At 36.2% G+C, this 22,882-nt stretch overlaps 1 protein-coding gene across 1 annotated transcript in view; it reads right to left on the bottom strand.

Moving 5' to 3' along the window:
• GTF2F2 (general transcription factor IIF subunit 2) overlaps positions 1-22,882 on the bottom strand; it is a 216,396-nt gene that overhangs the window by 140,487 nt on the left and 53,027 nt on the right. Inside the window, exon 4 of the mRNA XM_090258587.1 lies at positions 22,249-22,393. Within this exon, the coding sequence (XP_090114713.1) occupies positions 22,249-22,393 (145 nt within the window). The remainder of the gene's footprint in view (positions 1-22,248; positions 22,394-22,882) is intronic.

Raw genomic sequence — 22,882 nt, 5'->3', positions numbered from 1 at the left:
ATAAAATGAAAATAATTTTAAAAAGTAATGACTCTGCATGTGACTATACCCTTTTGAAGAAAACATAAAGATACATATGAAAAATTAATAATATAATTTTTAAGAATGAAAACTTAAAGCAATGCATTAAAGTAATTAACAGGCCACAATTCATTTTACTAAACCTATGCAACTAGAGAAAACTAAAACAAGCAATCATTTTTACATGATGTAAGCAATACTGAGCAAATTAAATCAGAGCTTATAATTGAAATACAACTTACTTATTAAAAATTAATTTCAACAACAAAGGAAATAAAGACAGGAAGTGTGGAGAGGGCAGAAAATGAAAGTATGGTTCAGTAAGTAAATCAATTGTTCTACCGAAGCATTTAGTGTTAGTCACTTACTTAAACATTTGTGAATTACCTAGAAATCTCTGAGGAATAAAACAGATATCTATATTTATTAAGTATATTATGTATTTTCTCTCTATATAAATTATAATTACATTTCTAAAATAGACACAAAATACTGAGTCTGAAATAAAGACTAAACTTCTGTAATGGAGCTGAAAAGAAACTGTATTTTATGTCACCCATGAACCCTTTTTGAAAAAAAAAGAGGGATCTAATGTTGAAATCTAGACAATACAGAGATAAATGAAAATAAGTTTATTCAGGAATAAGATGGTATGATCGGAAGACTAGAAGAAAGTACAAACCTATTTAAAATTAATACTAAGATTAAACAGTAGACTAATTAGTTGTAGAACAGAATGTTGGCCTTTAAAGCCTTCATAGAGTCAAAATAAAATGAATAAACTTTGAGAAATTGTTCTGAGAAAAATAATTTCCTTGTTTTTCATAAAGAGAATCAACAGATTATCAAAAATGTGAAATCTTAAGTCAAAAAAAGAACAAGTGACTCCAATACCTTAAATCCTCCCCCGTCACATCCACCACCAACTTGGAAACTCTTTATTTCTTGTGGAGATGAAGTATTTATTTGACACAATCTTTCTGTTCTCTTTCTTCTGTTATTTCAAATAAATTAACTATACTTGTTCTTATTTCTTATAATAGTGGGCTGGGTTATTTAGATCAAATCTCCTACTGGGGGAAAAAAAAACTATAAAAGCTGAATAATATCTTAAAAGTATCAAAAAGGCCACAAAATAATAAGCAGTCATCAAGCTCCAAATATAGGGAAAACAAGAATCCCTGAGGTCATGGGCCAATCCAGAGAAAATAAGATGCTTTGCTTAAACTATCTTCAAGATCTAGGGAGAGAGGGTAGTGGCAGCAGAAATCAGTCCAGAGCCTAACAGGAGTTCCTTACAAGGATGATGATGATGACGAGGACAATGATAATTATTATTAAAATTATTATTATTATAAATAAAATTAAAATCCCAAAGGACTATGTATACCCTGTAAGGGTAAACAGGACGTGGGAAAGTCCCTGATGAACTCTAAGTAGGATGACCACTAGTCCTAGTTTCCTGTTACAGTATATAGTTTACAATACTCCTTTTTAGACTCAGAATATGTTTCCATTTGGATGGAAGTTACATGGTCACCCTAACATCACCTAGTTTCAATCCTCCAGCTATCCTATTGGAAAAATGTCAAGCCTTGAGCATGGTTTAACATGGTTATGGTAGATTGTCTCCAGAGATGACTGCCAACAGTTTCTCTATCCCTGTATAAGTAAAACTATGATGGATCCAAAAAATAACCAAACAGGGCATCTATAAATAAAAAGTATGTAACAGCTACAATTTAAACCTTCCTGGATGAATTTAAGTAGCAGATTAGACATAACTGAAGAAAGCTTTAGTGAGCTGTTATATAGAAAAAATGAACTTCCCAGAATATAGTATGGAAAGAAAAGTAAAAAAATAAGAAGAGATGATATTAATTCTCTTCTCTCCTCACTTCTCAAAACTTTTTTCCTAGTAGCACTATTCAGTCTCTGAGAATCTGCACCAGAGCTCCCCTGCCCACTCGACTGTGAGGATAATCACACACTTTCAGGAGCTATAATTTTCCATTATCAAAGTAGGGAATAGCAGCCCCAGCACAGCTGGATTTACTCTCTGATATGTATATACATCTAGTTCCATGTCTCCTCATTCTATGCCTCATTCTTTACACTGTGGCAACAATCTAAATCCTTCATGCTCTCAAACCTCTACACATGATGTTTCAGTATGCAACACACATTTCACTTGCTTACGGTAGGCCCTTAACTGACACTTCAGGTCATAGCTCAAACAGTAGATTCTCAGTGAATATCTCTGACTCATGCAGAATAATATGGTTGCTTCCTCTCTCTTGCTCCCAGTGAACCCCTTCCCCAACCAACCCCACCTTTAGACACTAACTGTTTTAGGGCAGGAACTGTGTCTCCCTTCAAAATATTTGGTTCTCAGGGCTTAATTAATAATGGTCCGGTAATAGGTGGTCAAATTAAATCTGCTCAAACCACCTCACGTTATTTATTTTTCCTCCCAGAATTCTTGAGGATCATGTGATAAAACTGCAAAAGTATTTGGTAAAGCACTGTACAAATGAAGGATTTTTACAGGCTATACTTATTTTTTTAGAGTGAATCATAGTGCTTTTTATCCTAAATTACAGTTGAGAAATATAAACCCTATTTTTCTAACCAAGTAAACTATATGATTACAGTCATAAGATGGGTCTGGTAACCTTCAAGAATATTAAGATTCCCATTCCAAATTTATTTTTTAAATTTCTCTTAACTTCAGGTAGAAAGCAAAATCTAGTGTTGCAGTATGATTCCTTATCATTAGCTTTAGAAATGCAGAATGCATATCAGATTGCTTTGCAACAGTCACAAAGGACCCCTAAAGTGCTTCAACCTGTTTATAAAAGTTTTGTCTGAACTCCTAAAGAACTACACAGGACACATTCTATCTTGTTTCCAAAGAAGCATAACTTGGGTTTTTACTCATCTTGACACTTCTTTCCCATTCTTTCCATGGCAGGAAGGACATGTGGTAAGGAAACTGGTCTCTGGTACTGTTTCTCAAAATCATTTAAATAATTCTGCTACCTCAAAAAAGGAGATTGGACTAAAATAAGACAGTCTAAAATCCAAATGTTTTGGATTTGGGATGAGGCAGGTAAAATAAGTATGTGAAAAAAATGAGTAGGAAACAAGAAATAATGGTGACTATTCTGGCCATTGGAGAATGAATGCCCTGCCTAAAATCATTATATTCATTATAAACAAAACATAAAACAAGTCAAATAAAGTAGGACTGCAAGCTGGATTCAGTTTCTTAACCCAGTAATATTCTTTAATCACTTTCTCTTCTACACTTAAAATTTAACTCAAAGAAAGGGCCATGAGAGTCATGTTTTCCAAATTACAGAAGACCACACCCTGAGATATCAGTTTCAGAAGGCCAGAGTTTGCTGGCCCCTATTTTAATGTAATAACGAACCAGTATACTTTAATGTCTTGTCCTGAAAGATCTTCGGTCTACTACTTAAAACTTTACTTTCTGTTCATGACTTTAATTTCTTAATAATTTTTCTTCTATCTGTGTAACAAAGCTACTATCTTTAACGTCAGAATTCCCTTTTTAGTAAAATGAGTCCTTTCAACCAATATCCTTTAACCAACACACACACACACACACACATCCTCAATTCCCATTACAAAATGGTTTGCCTGGAAAGCTCTTTATCTGCCCTTCCATTCTATTTTCTTTTTCTTCTTTTGAAGATTTTATTTATTTATTTGTAGAGAGGGGGAAGGGAGGGAGAGATAAACGAAGAGAAACATCAATGTGTGGTTGCCTCTCGCGTGCCTCCAACTGGGGACCTGGCCTGCAACCCAGGCATGTGCCCTTACTGGGAATCGAAACTGCTACCCTTGGGTTCACAGGCCAGTGCTCAATCCACTGAGCCACATCAGCCAGGTCTGCCCTTCCATTCTAAATGATGTTTGCTGGATAGAGTAATCTTGGTTGTAGGTCCTTGCTTTTCATCACGATGAATACTTCTTGCCAGTCCCTTCTGGCCTGCAAAGTTTCTTTTGAGAAATCAGATGATAGTCTTCTGGGAATTGCCTTGAAGGTAACTCTCCCCTTTTCTCTTGCTGCTTTGAAGATCCTCTCTTTATCTTTAACCTATGGCATTTTAATTATGAAGTGCCTTGTTGTGGTCCTTTGGGTCCAACTTGCTTGGGACTCTCTGTGCTTCCTGGACTTGAATGTCTATTTCCTTCACCAAATTAGGGAAGCTTTCTTTCATTATTTTTTCACATAAGTTTTCAATTTCTTGCTCTTCCTCTTCTCCTTCTGGCATCCCTATGATTCTGATGTTGGCACATTTGGAGATGTCCCAGAGTTCTCTTAAACTCTCCTGGTTTTAAAAAATTCTTGTTTCTTCATTCTGCTCTGGTTGAATGTTTATTTCTTCCTTAAGTTGCAATTCATTGAACCCCAGCTTCCTTCCCTTCACTATTGGTTCTCTCTGGATTTTTATTTCACTTATGTGTTTTCATTTCTTCCCTTATGTGTCTGCTGTACTCAATCATTTCTCTGAGCATCCTTATCACCAGTGTTTGGAACTCTGCATCTGATAGATTGGCTATCTCCATTTTGCTTAGTTCCTTTTCTTGAGTTTTGAGCTGTTCTTTCATTTGGGCTATGCTTCTTTGTCTTCTCAATTTGGCAGCCTCCCTGGTTTATTTCTATGTATTAGGTAGAGCTTCTTTGGGCGAATGTGTTACACTATAAGGTGTGGAGCCCTAAGTATTCGTCAGTGCCAGGCAACCCATTTCACTGCTTTGTGGCACGCCTGCTGGGGTAGTGGTGAGAAAGGAAACAATGCCACTTGCTCAGCACTTGCCCCTTTTCCAGTCACTTCATCCACTTCCTGCAAGCAACTGATACCACTGCCCTAGCTGTTGTTCCCAGAATGGTTGAGTGTGCGTGTGTTTTAGTACCCTGGGGGTCCTCTAAACGACTCTCTTGAGAGACTGGCATTTTCTTCCACCGCCCAACCCCTACTGGTTTTCACAGCCTGAAGCTATGAGGCTTTATTTTCTCGGCACTGGAAACCTGGGCTGCAAGGTCTGGACTGGGGCTGGGATTACTTACTCCCAAGGTATCCCTCTCACTTTTTACGCACCACACATGAGTGTGGGACTGCCTGTTCAGCTGGCTGCCACAGCCTCACTGCCACCACACCGTGTCCTCTCTGCTCCGGCTCCCTATCTCCACCCCTCCTACACATCTGGATCAATATGGCTTTTTAAATCCATGGTCGTAGCACTTCCATACAGTTTGATTTCCTGGCAGTTCTGGGTATTTTTTGTTTTAAGGTTAGTTGTGATCCTTCTTATGGGTTGCACGCAGAGGTGAAGATATCTCCCTACACCTTCATCTTGACTGGAAATTTGATCTAATTTTTTGAACCACCTAAAAGATCTGGTGGATTTTTACTAAAAAAATGTGCATTTTCTTGTGCTTTGCTTTGTTAGTATTTTTATTGAAATACAATCTACATTTAAGAGTACACAAATCATAAATTTTCAGCTTTGATGAATTTTCATAAAGTGAACATATCCATGTAACTATCATTCTTATCAAATATAGTACACTGATAGCTGTGCTTCAATTTTTATTTTAAGGATTCAATATTGAATTTTCTGTACTCTGTTACTCTTATAGATCCTGAGTAACTTTAGCTCCTTCCTAATTTATATATATATTTAACTTTCAAGCAAAGGTCTTATAGCAGACACAGCCAGTACTATTTATAAATAATGCAATATTAGAAACAATGAACTTCTTAAAGACTAAAATGTTAAAAAATAAAGCAAACTGACATGGTTCCAGCATGTAAAAAATTCATTTTTCTTTTCTTCTTTCTTAATAAGAAGAGATTATGGTTATCTCTGTGAGACACACAGTCAGGTAAACTTATTACATAGGCTCCAATTAATTTTTCTTTCTCTCACTTATTGTCTTTTAATATATTTTTCTGACAGGTCTTAGAAGCAAAGGCATTTGTGGAAAGTGAATGTCAGTTGAATCAGTGATGCAGTTAATTTATATGAATTACTTTTCATGAATTTTATAATCTTGAGAAGAAACTCTTTCCAACAAATGATAGCTTTTTCAGCTAATGCAGTACTGTACACACAGAATATTTTTCTCTTGCAAGTGTTTTACTGAGTAAATAATATTCTAATGGCTTTTATGTAGCTATTTCAAAAAAGCTGGAGAATACAGAGAATCTGCATTTATTAAAGTCTAGGGGCTAAAACCAGAAATAGGGATCAGAGGTGGTATCTGAGAAAACCTTTTTGAGATCGCAATGACTGTTAACAGCAGAACTGAAGAAGTCTAAATGAAGAGAAGGGCAGGGATGTTTACCCAGTGGGACTGAGGAGAGATTGTAATGAAGCCCAGTGATGGTATTAGCAGTGTGGTTAGTATGTGGGGTAGGAGTAGAGATAGCTGAGGAAGATGACCGTGGTCAGCCGGAGTGGTAAAAGGCAGATGACTGGGACAGCAGCAGAAACGGGCAGCAATTAGAGAAGAGAAAGCAATGTTTGCAGTGACACAGCCATAAAAAAAGGGTGTGCTCTAAAATTACATGTTAGCTTCCTATTTAAAATCTACCTGAACCTCAATCTGAGGACATCTAGATCTATTAAAGTATGCTCTACATACATTAGGGTTTAAAATTATTTGGATGCAGTCACTCAGAGAAAGAAGTCAGTACTAAAGAACATATCAGTGCTCTCAACAAAAGACAGAAGCTGAATGAAGACAAGGTTTTAAAGTTCAGCTAGTTTATTTGCAAGGTGATCCCACAACGTTGAAAGAGAACTCAGGGAGAGATGGAAGAGGAAACAAGTCAATAAAGAGATAAATTTAGAATACTGTTACCAGCTGTGTACCATGGTGGAAAACTTGTTGCTTAATCCTGCTGCAGAACTCTGCAAGACAGGTTAAAACTTGTGCCTGGAATTATCCCACCTGAAGGTTAAGGGAGCTGGGTATGTACACACCAACTCCTGTCAGCTATTGATTTAAAACAGCTCCCAGAGAGTGTTAATATCCTGGCAGTTTGACCTGCCTTCCAGGTGGGTAAAGTAGCTGCCAGCAGAGATAAAGATGCTGAGGTTTAGCAGCTGGCCACTGTGCACAGAAATGAAAGGGCCTGAGGGACTATGGGTGGGAACTGAGAGCATCTAATGCATTTATACCACAGTCCCTAATCCATGGGAGTCTGTCTTTAATTTTGGAATGTAAGATGCATCACCCTTCACTTAGAAGCTGCGGGGAAAAAAAAGATTGAGAACTGCTCTAAATACTCAGATATTTTCCTTTGCTAAACAGTATGGGTGTTCCCCTCAAGAAACTTTAACTATGACACGACAAGTTAGTAAGAAAAAACCTGCCAAATCCTTATAGTCATTAAATTCTGATTAGCTATATAAAACAAACCAATGCTGTAAACAGTCCTGGATGGTGTGCTTTTTTCTTTTTTTCCTATGAGCAAAAAAGGCTAGAAGAGACAGCCACAACTTTCAACTATAAAATATTTTCAAGAAAGGCTCTTTTAGAGGGAACCAAATATATATGTATATAAAAACAGTACGTGTCTTTAGGATTTTCCCCTTCTTTTGGAATAGCTAATGATACAATATAAACAAGAAACTGTGGACTAAGGCATAAACACAGAGTCCTTAATAAAAAAGAAACTCTTCAGCAGAATTTTTTTGCAAATACAGTGGATTTTCAGAAAACCACTGGCTGGTGCTATCAGTGCTTCACCTTTGGCCAGGCTACAGCCACCTACTTGGTTTCTCTTTTCTTTTCACTTAATTTTTTTTTTTTTAAGAGAACGGGGTGACAGCCTCAGTTCCCATGCCCCAGCCCCCAGCCCCCGCTTGCAGCTGCCTGGGAGATAACGACGTCTCAGGCTAGGCGTTCCCCATCTGCAGTGGCCTGGGAGATAGCAGGGTGCATCAAAACGAACCTTTGTCTTTGATCAGCCCATCGTACTTGCAGCTGCCAGATAACCAAACAGCTGACTAAACTCAATAGTTCCTTTTTTCTTCCCCCTATAAAGCAGCCCCATCCTCCCCTAGGAGTTCAGAGTCCGAGCCACCCACTGCACGGCTCCCTTCCCACTTGCTGATTCTCCTAATAAACTTCTTTTTTCCTGCTCATCACGTCTTAATGCCTTCTGAGAGACTCTGTTCTTACATGGGGCAAGGGAGGGAGAAAGAGAGGAAGAGAAACATAGACCAGTTGCCTCACACACTCCCCCAACCCAGGACCAGGCCCGCAACCCACGCCTAGGCCCTGATACTGGGGACCTTTAAATTTGCAGGTCCACACCTAACACACTGAACCACACCAGTGAGGGCTAAGTAACATTTTTAATTCCATGCATCATATAAATTCTTATATTATCTGCTTCTGTTTTATTAACTTTTGGTTTAAAAGCCCTATATTCCTCAGGTTTGACAAGATTTTCTCCTAAATGTATCTATTTGTTAACTTTATGCAATATGAAAATAATGCACGCCATTCAGTAAACACAGCTTAAGTACCGCCCCCCTCTGGCCCACCCCAACAATGTCTCAAGTTTGACATCAGTGTCTCGGTATGGCTCTAGAAATGATTTTCTATTTTGTCACTTTATTTATACCCAACTTCCTCAAAAATCTGAAAAAAAGATTGCTTCATGTCTTCACAGTAATACGAATGACTTGGTGAACTGTATATTCTCTAGCGGTACCTTTACCAGTGGATATTGTAAGCTGTACAATTACAAACAACTGTGACTTCATAAACTATGGATTTATGAATCAGAAAACAGAACAGATTTACAGGGGGGTGGCAGTCAAGAAGCACTGGAATTTTAGCATTAAATAGTTCCCACTGATCAAAAGACATTCTGGAATTGTTGTTCGTTTTTCTAGGTATCATAATGGTAAGGGGGTTATATATTTTTTAAAAAGAAATCCTGACGGAGACATGTACTGAAGAATTTAAGGGTGGAATGTACTGTCTGAGATTTCCTTTAAAATAACCATTTGAGGCTGCTGTCTGTGGAGTAGCCACTCTTAGTCTCGCCACTTCACTAATACACTTTCACTTTAAACTCTTAAAAAAAAGTAATTACAATAAAATAAAATAATCCTGCAAAGTACAAAGAACAGTGGCTGGGTATAGCTGAAAAAGGAATGACTATATACTGAAATCTAAAGTTGGATGATAGGCATATGCAGGCTCACTATATTATTTCTCTACTTTTATGTATACTGAAATTTTTTTTCCACAATGAAAAGTGGGGGTGAAATTGGAAAGGAAATAAATGTTTATTTTTCTTTCCTGGAAAAGCCCTATAAAAAAATTCTTTTCTACTAATCTATAGGGGAGAAATCAGCCACAGTTCTATTTTTAATTGCCTTTTTTTCCTTTACTACATATTAAGCTTAAAATTAAAGAATTGAATCAAGCTTGAATTAAAGTGGGTGAGGTAGAAGCAGAATTTATAGTATGAGAAAATGTGTTTTTATGATTGTGGTAAACCCTCAAAATTGTTTTAAAGGAGCAATCTGACAAACAATAGCTAGTGAAAAAATAGGGTGCTTAAGAGTAGATATTTCAAAAAAACAGATGAAACATCAAAAACAATCTCCTGTAAGTACATAAATATCTTCTTATATAACAAAAGAGAAGTAAAAAGGCAAAAGGAGGAAGGGGAGAAACAGAAGAATAGGAGAACAACAACAATAGCTACTGGGGAGGTGAACAGATTCTGGTCACTCCTGTTGGCTCCTTCAAAAAAACACATTTACAGTAGTCTCCCTTAATTCACAGTTTCACTTTCTGTGGTTTCAGTCTCTCAGTCAATTGTGGTCCAAAAATATTAAATTAAAAATTCCAGAAATACACAATTCATTAATTATAATTGCATGTTCTGAGTAGCATGATGAAATCTCGAGCCATATGGCACCTGGTACTTGAGCCATCCCTTCATCCAGTGCATCCACAACTGTACACAATCACAGCCTATCAGTCACTTAGTAACCATCTAGGTTATGCGATCAACTCACAGTTATCACAACGCTTGTGTTTATTCTACTTAAATAATGGCCTCAAAGCCATTCACATAACTTGTATTACAGTGTATTGCTATAATTGTTCTACTTATTACTGTTAATCTCTTACTGTGCCAAATCTATATGTTAAACTTTACCATAGGTATGAATGTTATAGGGGAAAACAGTGTATACAGGATTCATATTACCATGGTTTCAAGCATCCACTGGGGGTCTTGGAACGTTACCTCCATGAATGGGGGAGGGAATACTATATTTTATAACTTTAATATCAACAGTAGTTACAACAAATTGTCCACTAAAAATACTTTATCTTATATTAGACCAGGATTCCTCATCCTTGGCACCGCTGACATTTTGGACTGAATAATTCTTTGTTGTGAGAGGCTAACCTGTATATAGTAGGGTGTCCTGATCATTAGATGCCAGTAACACACACTAAGTTGTGACAATTAAAAATGTCTCCAGATGCTGCCAAAGTTGCCCTCAGCTGAGAGCCACTGCACTAGATAATATATAAATACATAAACATACAGTTACAAAGTGGCAGGTTAAAAATATATTCATAATCTGCAGGCAATGATCAGACAGATTATTTTTGTTTCTGCAGGACAAACCCAATATGGAATTTAAGAAAGAATTGAAATGTATAATAAATGAAGCTATATATAAAAGTGATATACAGCCTTGTAGGGACTTTGGGATAAAATTCAACAGGACAACAAGGGGTACAAATACATGTGAATAAAGTAAAATTATATCTTATTATAAAAGTAACATGCTCTTAATTACTGACAGCACATTAAAAAATCTACCATGCCCTAGCTGGTGTGGTTCAGTGGATGGAGCGTCGGCCTGCGAACCAGAGGGTTGCAGGTTCGATTCTCAGTCAGAGCACATGCCTGGGGTGCGGGCAGGGTCCCAAGCTGGAGGTGTGCAAGAGGCAACCAGACATTGATGTTTCTCTCCCTTTCTCCCTCCCTTCTCCTTGCTCTAAAAATAAATGAATAAAATCTTAAAAAAATAATGTCTACCATAACACTGGGGCAGGGGCAAAACATCTACCAGAATTCCCTACTTCAGGGTATGTCTGAAAAGTTCAAAAATAAAATGTTAAGCCCCAGCCAAGTGACTCAGTTGGTTGAAGCATCATCCCATACACCAAAAGGTTAGGAGTTCAATCCCCGGTCAGGGTACATACCTAGGCTGTGGGTTATATCCCTGGGCAGGAGGCAACCAATAGGTGTTTCTTTTTCTCTCTCCTTTCTCTCTCTTTCTCTCTCCTCATCCCCCATTTCCCTCTATCTAAAAAATCAATATACATATCCTCGGGTGAGGATTTTTAAAAATAGTAATAAATAAAAAGTCAATTTTTTTCCATTCTATTTCTCTTTCTGTTTTCAATGCTGCCTATTACTCATGAAATTGTGTATCCACAGTCTGAAAACCACTAGTATGATGATTTAGGGCACAGGTTTACAAACTGCAATGATGTTGGTCAAATTATATCCCACTTCTCTCATCAATAAAATTATTTCACAATGGTGCCTACCTCACAGGCTTCCTGCATAAAATAAATAGTTCATGTGATGTGCTCACCATAATTAATAAGGTAAGTGCTCAATTGGTTACCTATTTGTTTGCTATCACTGCTTAATGGTAAGAAAGATGTAAATGTTGTAAATTTATATGCCTGCATAAAAAGATTTTTAAATTCTTCTAAACCAAGTTACAAGACTATAAAATAATACAAAGCACTCTGTATCATAGCCAATGTAATAAAGAACATTCAAGTGTAGGCTTTAAATTCATTTTGACAGCCTTTTCTATTCTGTTGTGACGTAGCTATTCATCACAGAACATTTTGTCACCACTGAAAAAGCCAAAGAAAATGAGTTTTTAAAAATTAAAATTGTTTCAATGACTTCATTTCAATATTGCAAGTTAAGTAATTTACACTGTAAAATTGATTTTACTAAGCTGAGTTTGGTTTGTAAAGAAGCCAGGTTCTTCCAAAGATCTTACTCATACATGAACCAAAACAAATAACCAGCTTTATAACCTAGAAAATATAGAAAATCAAAGGGTGGAGGGGACATGTTTGTACAACCTGTCATTTCCTCCAGGTATGATAACAACATCCTAAGTTCTTCTCAACTGCTTTATAAAACAAGAAATGAACAGGATAAGAAAAAAAAAAGTAGCATCACAGAATTTTAGGAATAGGCAAAAATACAACATACAATAAAGGTAAAAACTTAAAGGATGCTTTCTAACATTCTCCATAAAAATCATAAACAAGGATACACACAGAAAAGAGATAAAAAATAAAGTTAATAGAAATCACAACCCAAACTTCAGTAAATTTTCATCAATAATATTTAAGTGAAATTCAATACTGAATTGGAAATACAGGATATATTAATAACTAAATGACTAAAACTAAAAAAACAAATGTGCCAATATTCCTTGCATAAATTACATATCAATTCTTTTGAAGAATAATACTATAAATATTATCTAATTCACACACTATCGGTGTGATTTTTACAATACAGATCTAGAAGAGACTACATTACCAAAATAAAAAAAATGCACGGTGTCAAGGGTAAAACAGAACTCAAACATCTTCTTAGACTACTTACTGATCAATCAGTTTTCTCACCAGAAAATATGGAACTGAATTTTAAAGTTTCTCAATAATTACTTTTGATCACATAATTTATGATAAAATTCAGGAATTTTTTAAAAATTTGTGTACTAAAGAAACATTAGAAACAAACCAAAAAGACTTGTCAAGATACACTCTATACTAAAAAGAATCTCTATTCAATTGAAGCACTGAACTTCCATAACTGTGAGAAATTTGGTTGCCAATGCTTAAACTATCTCTTAAAAATGCTGTTGGTTTCCTCCAGTTAAAATTGTAGATTTTGTTGTAGGCAACTGCAGACTCATCACAATGAGTCAATAATAAAACTAACTGCAGGACAATGATTACCTCTGGAAAGGGAGGTGTGAGTGGGACCAGGAAAAGGAAAAGGGTATGTCACTTATCTAAAGTGTTTTATTTTCTTAAAAAACAATAATATGACAAATGTCAACAATTATAAAATATGGCTGTTGTCCAAAGGTTATACTATTCTCTATACTTCCACAGGCTTGAAATGTTTCATTATAAAAAAAAGTCAAGAGTATCATAAGTTTTAATGAATTTAACTTGTGATCCCAAACCTTAGTATTATCCTTACACTCCAGCTTTTTTTCCTCCTCCTCACCTTTATCCCCAGATTTCTAAAGCTACAGTATACACACAAACCTCATACTTATGCATGCACACCTGAATATGAAAGCATATTATAAACCACACCTTTTACTCCTTCCAGTCCCTGAATAAGAAACATTTTCTACTATTAGGCTTAATTTCTGAGAGAGTAGACATGACTTAGGCAGTTGGCAGTAACACTGAAAGATGAACCTCTGAAATCAGTTACAAACCTTGGTGGCAGTTCAGGAAATATACAAATCACTCAAGTCATATATTTTTGTTTCAGTTTATTCTTCCTCACAAGCATAAGGCTGTCAGAAACTGGTGTGATTCCAAATGTTCAACAGCATGGCTGTTACTCAGAGTAAGCAAAAAATGAGTTTCCTGATTCCTCCCACAGAGGCCTTTATAAGTTGGACTGAGAGGCGGCTGCCATGGAAGTGCAGGAGGTGAGAAACAACCTGGAGTTGCTAAAGATTTCATTAGAGCTCAGTAAGCAGGCATTTAACACTCAGGTTGACACAGCAGCATTTCTGTTACCTATTTTAAAAAGAGCATGTTTTAAAATTTTATTTCTAAGTATAAGGAAATACAGTGGGGCTAGTCACACAATCTCAGAGCTTTTCTTCTCTCATCTACATAATGGAGATTTAATTTAAAAGTGATGTCCTCTTGAGATTGTGGAGAGAATTAAATAACATACATGAATGCAGGTTATATATTAACATGTAAGTGTAATAAATAAATACTTAAAGGAAATAGTTTAACAGAGCCTCAAATCTAGTAAAAAAATATATATCTTTATTCTTAATATAACCACCAACCAACACTGTAACACTGCTCTCAATGGTGCTGCCCTAAGAAGCACTGGAGGGAGGTGTCTCTACTCGTCGTCAGCAGCCGTCCGTCTCGAGAGACGATGGTGTAGCTTCTTAAGAGTTTATCTGCACCGCTGAGAATGGCTGTGCAGTCCAACTCGGGAGTGACACGGTATCTGTCTCCTCCCGTGTTGAATCGACATCTTGCGATGACGCTGGAGTGTCCTCTCCAGTGAAGCTGAAGCTACAGAGCCTGGGCAGGGTGATATGGAGGGTCTGCTGTTGCCCATGCAGCAGAACCCCCCTCTCTTTGCAGCTGAAGGGTCCAAGGGAAAGACGGAGTCAATACAGCTTGGTTTCAGGTGCGCCGCAGGAGTTGCCGGTGTTGACTACAACGTCAAACCGCCTTAGGGACTCCGGCTCCGGATTTTCTGTCGGGGTTTACTCCCTTAGCCTTTCCCCTGAAGAGGTATGCCGCAAGGCAGCGGAGGTTTTTTGGAGTCAGAGTTTTCCTTCTCTGATGTGCCCTGACTGGAAGATCGGACCAGCGACACTTAGCTCGCAGGCCGACACTCAATCCACTGAGCCAAACCAGCCAGGGTAGGTGTCTCTACTATGCTAGAGCCAATAAAAGAAAATTCAACACATCTAAGATATCTCAAGATGAAACCTGCAACTTTTCTCGTTACAGCACACTAAATCAGCATTCTGCAGAGCAATGGCTATGGAGGGATCCTCAAGATCATCTGGGTATCCACAAAGTCAAAACTAGTTTCATTAAAATACTCAATTGCCCTTTTTACTGTTACCTGCACACTGATAGTGCAAAAACAATGGTGGTAAAACTTCTGTGGCCACCACAAATCAAGGCAGTGATATCAAACTGTATTACCGTATTCTTTACCACCTCCCACTGAGGTTTAAAAAAAAGGCCAGTACTGGACAGACAGCTCAGTTGGTTGGAGAATCGTCCCGTATGATACAAAAGGTTGTAGGTTTGATCCCCAGTCAGGGCATACACCTAGGTTGCAGGTTCCATCCCCAGCTGGGGTGCATTCAGGAGGCAACAGGAGGCAACCAATTAATGTTTCTCTCTCACATCAGTGTGTGTGTGTCTGTCTCTCTCTCTCTCTCTCCCTCCCTCCCTCCCATCTTCTTCCTCTTCCTCTCCAACTCTCTCTCTAAAGTCAATGAACATACCCTCGAATGAGAATTGTTAAAAAAAGGAGGGGGGGACCTGTTTCATTTAAAAATGTTCTTGATGGATAATACAAATTATTTTATTCAATTTGGACCCTTGATATGCATCCTTTAATATTCTGTGACACCAAATGGAAAGTATACATAAAGCACTTCTGCTGGATACAAACATAGGATGCCTGTGTCAAAAAAAAAAAAAAAAAGAGGCATTTCTGTGACTGAGTGGAAACTGAGGTAGCTTCTTTTTTCAGGAAGATAATTTTAATTTAAAAACAAAATGATTGAGAGACACACTGATTATTCAGACTCGGGTATCTAAAAGATATTTTCTGAAAAATAAATGGAATAAGCCAATCTTTTCAAAGAAAACAAATGACAATATGAAGTATTTGTTGCCATTCATTAAATTCAAACTTTGAAGTCAAAATTAGAAGTTTTGAAAAACTTGTACCCACCACCATAAGCTTGACAGCTCTCCACTACTTAAAGATTTTCTAAGTAATGAGATGGTGTTAAGGAGTGCAAAATTTTGATATTGTAAAATGAAACATCCTAACATGTGGCAGAACTGCATAATTCAGTGACTCAATATTCACCAAATGATGGACATGTAATGTTATAAAATCAAGCATAAGTGAAAGATCCATTCAAATTACAAGATAAAACCAGTGGATTTCAAATGTAACAGTATAAAAAGTTCACTGATGGAGTTTTAGACTCTATATTTCAACTCACCTTTAAGAAACTACCATTTGCAGAGTTTGGCGTAGTATGAAAAGAAAAATATCCACAATTATCTGAAAATGCTATTAAGTGTTCCTCTCTTTTCTAACTATATATATATATATATGCAAGATGTCAGACTTTTTCAAATCTTCAGCCAAAGTAGCATTGCTATACACTGACTCCCAAAGCAGATAAGAGAATCCAGCTTCTCGTTTAAGCCAGACATTCTTGAAATTTTCAAAATGCCACTCTTCACACAATTTTTTTGAATATTTTTTTTAATAAAAATGTTATTTATATTAATACATAAGGTATAAAGGCGCCTGAGATCAAAACATTTGAGAGCCACTGTACTAAAGTGACACAAAAATAATTATAATTATGATAGATAAGGCTAAATAAAATCTAGCAACTAGTAACATGCATATGGTAATAATTTAGGCAGCAGACTACTATTCATGTTTAAAAGCAATGAAAAGAAAATTCAACAAAGAAAACGACTGTAGTTTGAATGTTAACAAACATGCATACATATACATAAAGTTTAACTCAAACCTCTGAAAATTATATATCTAATATCCTATTCTTAACAAATGAGGGATATGTACCAAGCTAATGTTTCCCATAGCACTCAAAAATTCAAGTTAAAATGAAAATATTACCTTTATTCACATTTCATTTACCACACTTGCAGGACAATACCATACAAGGCAGATTATAAATTGTACAGTATCAGTTCACTTTCAAAATGACTGGTAATTCAGCATCTTCAAAGAGCATTCTCACATATACATTATTCTTCAAATACAAACAAATACATTGCAAGACCTATGTATATTGGTATGTGTCACCAAATTCAAGCTCAAAAGCAAGTAAGGCAGGCTACTACCAAATAAATTCTCACATCCAGTTATCTCAGCTACTATGTTATCTTCGAAACATATTTTATTATAACATGTACAGTGGCTAACCAAGTGTCATAGCACACAGTGCTGAACTAATCTGATTAGCAAAGAGAAAAGAGAAATTAAAAGGATCACCTGTACCAAAAAACATATATAAATGAGCAAGAAATAAAGTGAGGAACAAAGGAATTTAATATTCAATTTTGAACCTCAAATGTCATAAGAAAAAGGCTATTAACATTGATGGATGAAAACCTGTATTTTTGTCACTAACAAATCACCCTACTTAAAAAATACTTTTAAGAAGTACCTTTAGAGTACTAGTAACTCTTAAGAGAAAATAAAATATTTTAGCACATGTTTGCTTTAACAAGTCCATTCCCTATATGCTCAATCCTGTACTAGATACTGTGGAGATAAGCATGAGACATAGTCCCCAGCCCACAAGGTTTAATTAAGAGACAAAATGAGTAATACAAACCTTAGTGTCATACTAGCCGAGAAGAAGGAAGAATCAACAAAGGGAAGGATAGTTATGACTACAAAAGGTAAACAAATCTCTGGCTGAAGAAAATCAAGGAGAAAAGCAGAGGCATGTAAAAATAAGGGATTCCAGCAGATTGGAATAGAAAAAGATAAAGAGGATGGTGACGTTTTCAGAGGACTACTTTGGATTAAGTGGAATAAAGAAAGGTATATGTGGAATTTCTAATGCAGAAATGCTCAAATGAGGTAATTTACTAAATGTGAGCGTAAGAGGCGGTTAAGAATTATTATGGCCAAAAGAACAGACTTACAGAAGGTATTGCAGACAAATATGGACAGATGAAGAATAAAGGAATAAAGAAATGAATCTGATTTCTTATCTTCTGGGTTTCAGGTGATAAAAATTCAAGTGGACTGTTAAATCCACTAAGGATAGGACTGGACATCAGATGAGACTAGGCTTTTGTCATGCTACCACCCTGGTCCAAGTTTCTGCCTTCTCTCCCCTGGATTACTACAACAGTCTCCAGCTTCCACCTTTGCCCCCAATCTCTTATCAACCTGACAATCAGAGTGAGACTTTAAACTGTAAATCAGATTAAATCACTATTCTGTTCAAAACTCTCCAGTGGATTTGCATTTCACTCAAGAGTAAAATCCAAAATCCTTACAAAGGTTTGTAAATCCCTTCATGATTTGGGACAGGCTAACTCCTTTCTTCTCCAGGCTAATGGCCTGCTGCAGTCTTCTCCCTCATCCAAGACAAAGTGCTCCCAGGACAAAGTAAAACTGAATGAGTTCATTAGATCAAAACCACTGTTATATGAGATGTTAAAGGGACTTGTTTAGAGGAAGGAGGATCAAAACTATGAACATTAAAATAAAAACTGTATCACAACAACCAACAACAGAAGCTAGGGAACTGAAACAAAGGCAAACTAAGTAGGCAACGAGAGTGGAAAAAGAATTATAGGTATGGGGAACATATTGCGGGAAGGTCAGCGGAGAGAGGGAAGGGGGCAAGGGAGGGAGATGGTATAGGAATTAAGAAGCATAGTAGGAGGGAGTGGAGTAGACAGGAAGATGTTGAAAAGAACTATATGCACAACCAATGGGCATGGACTAAGGGGGGAACACCTGTGGGGGGGGGCAGTCACTGGGTGTGGGTGGAGGGGAGCAGAGGAAAAAGAAATTGGGACAACTAACAGTTGACTAAAGGAGTTCATTAATACCCACCCAGCATTACAAGAGATGATATTAAGGAAACTGCTCTAAGAAGAAATATAGTTATACCTCGTTACTCACCAGCTTCAGAACTCGTGAAACCCTGTACTCACCATATTTTGATGAGAAAATAATGTTTTAGCACTCGCCCTTCCTCAGGCCTTGTAGCACTTGTTAGAACTTGTACAAGTCACAACCCTGCCCCGTAAGAGAAAATGTTTCATCATTCAGTACTTGTTGGTTTTGGCACTTGTCACGAGGTTTGGAACAAATAAACAACAAGTACCAAGGTACCACTGTGTATATATAGAGAAGACATAGGAATAAAGGAATAAAACGGCAATGAATAAGTACCTATCAATAATAACTTTACATATAAATGGATTAAATGCTCCAATCAAACGACATAGGGTAGCACAATAAATAAGAAAATATGACCCATATATGTTGTCTACAAGAGACCCACCTCAGAACAAAATATTTACACAGACTGAAAACTGAAGGGATGGGAAAAAATATTCCATGCAAATGGAGAAGGAAAAAAGTCAGGGTATCAATACTTCTACCTGACAAAATAAGACTTCAAAATAAAGGCTGTAACAAGAGACTAAGAGGGTTACTATATAATACTAAAGAGATCACTCCAACAAGAGGATATGACCCTTGTAAACCTATGTACCCAATACAGGAGCACCTAAATATATAAAGAAAACCTTGAAGGACTTTAAGGAAGAGATCAACAGAAATACAGTCATTGTAAGGGATTTTAACACCCCACTGTAACCAATGGGTAGATCTTATACACAAGAAATCAATAAGTAAACAGTGACCATAAATGACACACTAGAGTGAATGGATTTAATTGATACTTACAGAAAATTTCATTCTGAAGTAGCAGAATACACATTCTTCTCAAGTGTACATGGATCATTCTCAAAGAGCGACCACATGGTAGGACACAAAATAAATCTCAACAAATTCAGGAAAATTGAAATGTAGCTAGCATTTTCTTGGAACACAAAGTCATGAAATCATGACAAGCATTTTCTCAGATCACAATGGTAAGAAATCAACCTCAATGAAAAAACACAAGAACATTCAAATACATAGAGGCTAACTAGCCCATTATTAAATAATAAATGGGTCAACAAGGAGATTAAGAAAGAAATCAAAAAGTACCTGGAAACAAATGGAAATGAACACACAACTCAAAACCTACGGCACACAGCGAACACTCAAAAATTGGTGGCATTTTTATACAGCAATACTGAACTGTCAGAAAGAGAAACTAAAAAAACAAACCCATTTACTATTGCCAAAAAGAAAAAAAAATTAATTAGGTACTCAGGAATAAATTTAACCAAAGAGATAAAAGAGCTGTCTTCGAAAAACTATAGGATACTGAAGAAAGAAACCAAGGAAACCACCTGGCTGCTGTGGCTCAGTGGATTGAGCGTCAGCCTGTGAGCCAAGTGTCACTGGTTCGATTCCCAATCAGGGCACATGACTAGGTTGCACGTCTGGTCCCCAGTTGGGGGCACGAGTGAGAGGCAACCACACAGTGATGTTCCTCTCCCTCTCTTTCTGCTTTCCCCTCTCTCTAAAAATAAATAAGTAAACAAACAAATTATTTTTTTAAAAAAGAAAGAAAGAAACCAAGGAAGATAGAAATAAGTGAAAACACATACCGTGTTCATGGACTGGAAGAATTAACATCATTAAAATGTCCATACTATCCAAAGCAATCAACAGATTCAAAGCAATTCCTATTAAAATACCAATGGCATATTTCACAGATCTAGAATAAATATTCCATAAATATATGGAACCAAAAAAGACCCCAAATAGTGTAAGCAATCTTGAGAAAGAAGAACAAAGTTGGATGGATCACAATACCTGATATCAAACTATACTATAAGGCCACTTTAATCAAATCAGTACTAGCATAAGAACAGACACATAGATCAATGGAACAAAATAGAGATCTCAGAAATATACCCATGCTTTTATGGTCAATTAATATTTGACAAAGGAGGCAAGAGCATAAAATAAAGTAGACAGTCTCGTCAATAAATGATGTTGGGAGAACTGGACTAGTACTTGCAAAAAATAAATAAAACTAAACCACCAACTTACACCATAATCCAGAATAAACTAAAACAGATAAAAGACTCATATAGTGTTGTGATATCATAAAAATCCTAGAGGAAAAAATAGGCAGTAAAATTTCAGATATCTAGAATAGCAATATTTTTGTTGATATATCTCTTGGGGCAAGAAAAACAAAGGAAAAATAAACAAGTGGGACTAAATCAAATTAAAAAAGTTCTGCACAGCTAAGGAAACCATCATCAAATAATTAGACAAAAAAATTTCCCCTAGGAATATGTCAACAGAAGGATCAAGAAAACTACAGCTCCCTTTTTTACACTGAAGTTAAAATAATGGGGCACTAATGAATGCTAAAGTTCACATGCTTTAAAAAAAAAAAAGCGTTTTATTTATTTTTAGAGAAAGGGAGAGGGAAGGAAAAAGAAAGGGGGAAAAACATCAACATGTGAGAGAAATATTAATCTGTTGATTCTCATACACATCCCGAATGTGGACCAAAACTGCAACCTAGGCACGTACCTTGACTGGTAATAGAACCGGCAACCTTTCACTTTGTGGGACAATGTCCAACCAACTGAGTCACAATTACCAGGGCAACAATAATGTTCTTAACACACTATAATTTTTATAGCTGTTTTTGTAATGCTTAATCAAAATACAACAAAATCATGAATCTTTTATACCACCAAAAACCTTTTAAAATTATATATGAGAAATTAGGTCCACTAAAATAGGTGGCCTGCTGCTTTAATAGCAGTATTCTAAATTCAGTGAAGGTTAAAAACCAAGAAACAATGAAAATAAACAAATTCATATATGTATGCCACAGAAAAGTTCCCCTTGCATTTAATTCACAAACAGAAACACTTGCTCCTGATTTACTGGACTGTTAAAATATTTCATATCAAATACACAAAATTGACCTATATTTTACACTGTTTCCTGGAAGTCAATTACAATGGACAAAAGTTAATCTCTGCATTACACAGGCCCTCTTAGTATGGAAAGCACATGAGAGCAAAAATTCAAACTAAAACATTCCCTAATTTTAAGCGTCGTTTTTTAAAAAACAACTTATAGTTGCTGAATATGAATTTACCAAAACAGGCAAAGTTCAGAATACTGTTCCTTCAAATTCTTAAAAGACAGCTTGATGCACCACACTTTTCCATCTGCTTTGTTCTTTTTCTTTATGCCCCAAATGGAAAGTGAACACTTCTAGTAACAGCCAAAATTTAATCAATCACAGTAAAGAGAAGTAGCATGATATGAATAACAAAGGTATTCCACAATAAGTGGAAGACCCTTGGTCATGACTTTAGAGTGTACGTTGAGACAGAAAGTCTATTCAACATGTACAGGAATCACATTAAATAATTCTATTCTCACTTACCTGATGAGCTCTCAGTAAATACTGTTAATGTTTGTCCTCCAACACTTTGCAAGACAAAAGGATGTTCTCTAGGAGCGCTGACTGAAGCTGGTTTTCCGCCAATATCATGAATATTTGCAAGATCCTCATTTAAAGTAAATGACACCTAACAGATACATTAGGCAGAGCTTATTACAATAGACTTTTATATTCAAAAGTAGAGATTCTGATTATAAATCAAATAATTTTTTAAAATGTGAATCTATTCCAGTCGTTTAAGCATTTTTTAAACTTTAGTGAAAAATCTTTAATACTTAGTTTAAAAAGAGACTCTATTCCCATTTGTCAGAATAATGGGGCTAATCTACCATTATCAATACAAAGAGCTTTCAAATATTTTCTCTGATCTATACTGTAGAAATTCTATTTCCAAAATATGAATACAATATTTCTCCCTATTGTCTTTGAGTCTGTTTCTTGTTATATTTAAACCCTTAAAAAATAAATATATGTATGTATTGAGTTGACCAAAAAGCTTGTTTGTTTGTTTTTCATAAGATGGCTCTAGTAGTGCTTAGTTGTCTTTAACTCCATTCAAAACAGTTTTGTTTGATTGTATTGTGACAGCTGTCATATAAGTGTGCATTTAAAAGTA

The sequence above is a fragment of the Furipterus horrens genome, unplaced genomic scaffold, assembly GCF_987537825.1.
Source record: "Furipterus horrens unplaced genomic scaffold, mFurHor1.1.pri manual_scaffold_12, whole genome shotgun sequence".
NCBI lineage: Eukaryota > Metazoa > Chordata > Mammalia > Chiroptera > Furipteridae > Furipterus > Furipterus horrens.
Note: the sequence above shows the minus strand (reverse complement) of the source record. Positions and strands in the feature narration are given on the sequence as shown.